The sequence below is a fragment of the Macrobrachium nipponense genome, chromosome 27 (genome assembly GCF_015104395.2).
Source record: "Macrobrachium nipponense isolate FS-2020 chromosome 27, ASM1510439v2, whole genome shotgun sequence".
NCBI lineage: Eukaryota > Metazoa > Arthropoda > Malacostraca > Decapoda > Palaemonidae > Macrobrachium > Macrobrachium nipponense.
The window spans coordinates 72,070,349-72,073,112 of record NC_087216.1 but is presented as its reverse complement, the minus strand read 5'-3'; the positions used below and the strand labels follow the sequence as shown (position 1 = coordinate 72,073,112).

Below are 2,764 nucleotides of genomic sequence, written 5' to 3'. Positions count from 1 at the left end.
AGTCAGTCAAAAGATGTTCCGTAAGCTTTCTAAACATGTCTAATAAGTTCCTTTAATGCTTTCAAAGGCAAAGTTTAAATGAGTATCTGCTTTTTGACTGACTAAGAACAGGAGTATCTGCTTTATGATTGATTCTAAGAACAGGAGTATCAGCTTTTTGATTGATTCTAAGAACAGGAGTATCTGCTTTTTGATTGATTCTAAGAACAGGAGTATCTGCTTTTTGATTGACTCTAGAACAGGAGTATCTGCTGATTGATTTCTAAGGACAGGAGTATCTGCTTATGATTGATTCTAGGAACAGGGAGTTTTCTGCTTTTGATTGATTCTAAGAACAGGAGTATCTGCTTTTTGATTGATTCTAAGAACAGGAGTATCTGCTTTTTGAATTGACTCTAAGAACAGGAGTATCTGCTTTTTGATTGATTCTAAGAACAGGAGTATCTGCTTTTTGATTGACTCTAAGAACAGGAGTATCTGCATTTTGATTGACTCTAAGAACAGGAGTATCTGCTTTTTAACTTGACTCTAAGGAGTCTCCTTTTTTTTTTTATTGATTCCAAGAACAGGAGTATTTGCTATTTGATTGATTCTAAGAACAGTATCAACTGATTTCTAACTGCTTCCTACCTTTGGACGGTTTTATATTTAGCACCAGAGACTACTGGCGAATTTACCTAACAAATCCAACATCGCCTACAAACCGAAGGTATTTGCAGCAAACAGGTTATTATCCACGCCGTCTGATTAATTAAGATGATTCAGTAACAAAGAAAGTAACTCATACTTGAATTAGGTTTGTCGTCTGAGTTTTGTTTCATCTCGACAAGAAAAATGGCAATATATGTTCAGGACAAAACGTCCCTCTGAAAAGCACAAACATACATACTTAAGATACCTTAAACATTAGGTTTTGTTACCAACACGACTAACCAAGAGAGGTATTTATGCATATTTTTATATATATCATATATTATATATATCCTATTCATATGCAAGAACGAACGAGCTTAAGATACAGTAACAAAATCGAGTGAGTTATCCCAACACCAAAAACACTTAAATACAAGATAAAATCTGGACTGGAATTCATATTATTATTGTTAATATAAGCAAGGAAGGGGGTTGGGGCTGCTCCTCCGGAATCCTTTATGCTTCCTTGTGTATAGGTGATAGCTTGACTGTCGATCTTGACCTTCTGTTGTTCAGGGGAGGAGGGGGAGGTCTGGTGAGGCCGTGTCTCCCCATCATGGGAGAGGGCAGGTCTCGGATAGAAGGGGCCGAGTTCTTTCGAGGGGGCGTCGCTAAACCCATCCCAGTTTCGTCTGGGACCCATTCCTGGAAAAAGGGGGAGGAGTCATATTTGGGGACAATGTTTCTTCCTAACCTCATGTTGTAAAGAAGGCATATAGTCAACAGTGAGATGGGAATAAAATGTTTTTACTAGTACCATCATCATCAACCATTGCTAGTCCACTGCAGGACAAAGGCCTCAGACATGTCCTTCTACTCCCTTCTGTTTATGGTCTTTCTATGACACTCTATACCTGCAAGTTTTCTTAGCTTATCAATCCATTATCTTCTCTTCCTTACCCTGCTCTGTTTGCAATCTCTAGGGAGCCATTCTTTTATTCTTTTCGTCCATATAATATCTGACATTCTCATTATATGTCCTGTCCACACCCATTTCTTTTTCTTACTTGTTGTTAGAATATCCTCTAGTTTGCTCTCATGTCCATGTTGCTCTTTACAACATATTGCTAGCAAAAGCATCCTATTCCCATCTCACTGTAAAGAAGGCATATAATCAAAACTGAAATGGAAACAGGATGTTTTTAGTAGCAACATGTTGTAAAGAAGGCATATAATTAACAGTGAGATGGAAATAGGGTGTTTTTACTAGCCCCATGTTGTAAAGAAGGCATGCAACCAACAGTGAAATGGAAACTGGGTGCTTTTGCTAGCAATATGTTGTAAAGAGCAATATGGATATGAGAGCAAACTAAAGTAGAGGATATTCTAACAACAAATAAGAAAAAGAAATGGGCGTGAACAGGACATATAATGAGAATGTCAGATAATAGATGGATGAAAAGAATAACAGAATGGGTCCCTAAAGATTGCAAATGGAGCAGGGGAAGGAAGAGAAGAAGATGGATTGACGAGCTAAGAAAACTTGCGGGTATAGAATGGCATAGAAAGACCATAAACAGAAGGGAGTGGAAGGGCATGTCTGACGCCTTCGTCCTGCAGTGGACTAGCAACGGCTTATGATAATGATGATGTAAAGAAGGCGTATAATCAACAGTGAGATGGCTATGGATGAATTTTCATTTTTTCAAGCAAGACAATAGGATGCATATGTAGGACAGAACAGGCCAGGCTTGGAAAGGGGGTCAAAGAGCATAAAGGATGAAAGTGGATGAAAAAGAACCATGAGTCTTGAAATGGCTTATATCTTAGAAGGTCCCTGACTTATATCCTGAGGAGTCCCTCGCACCCTCCGCCCTCGCTCTCAGGAAACTTCAATCCTCACCTGGACAGCCTCGGCCCCGCCCTCCGACCGGTAGGTGACCAGCTTAGGAGGTGGAGCCAGCTCCTGGCTGTGAGACAAGCTATCCCGAGCCATCGCCGCCAAAGACCTCATCGACAAAGAGGACGCTGACCCGATCACGGGGGACCTCACTCCCCTATCGGCAGAGATGAAAGCATGGGCGGGGGGCGGCGAGGCATTCCTCGGAGCCGTGTTGAGGGTGATCCTCGG

At 40.9% G+C, this 2,764-nt stretch overlaps 1 protein-coding gene across 3 annotated transcripts in view; it reads right to left on the bottom strand.

Annotated features, from left to right (window-relative positions):
* Positions 1 to 330: 330 nt before the first annotated feature.
* LOC135200603 (uncharacterized) overlaps positions 331 to 2,764 on the bottom strand; it is a 37,611-nt gene continuing 35,177 nt past the window's right edge. For all 3 annotated transcript variants that reach the window (XM_064229221.1, XM_064229222.1, XM_064229223.1), the window contains exons 3-4: positions 2,537 to 2,764; positions 331 to 1,338 (exon numbers count right to left, since the gene is read on the bottom strand). The exon at positions 2,537 to 2,764 is cut by the window's right edge and continues 222 nt beyond it. In XM_064229221.1, the coding sequence (XP_064085291.1) occupies positions 1,150 to 1,338; positions 2,537 to 2,764 (417 nt within the window). In that variant the 3' untranslated portion in view covers positions 331 to 1,149. The remainder of the gene's footprint in view (positions 1,339 to 2,536) is intronic.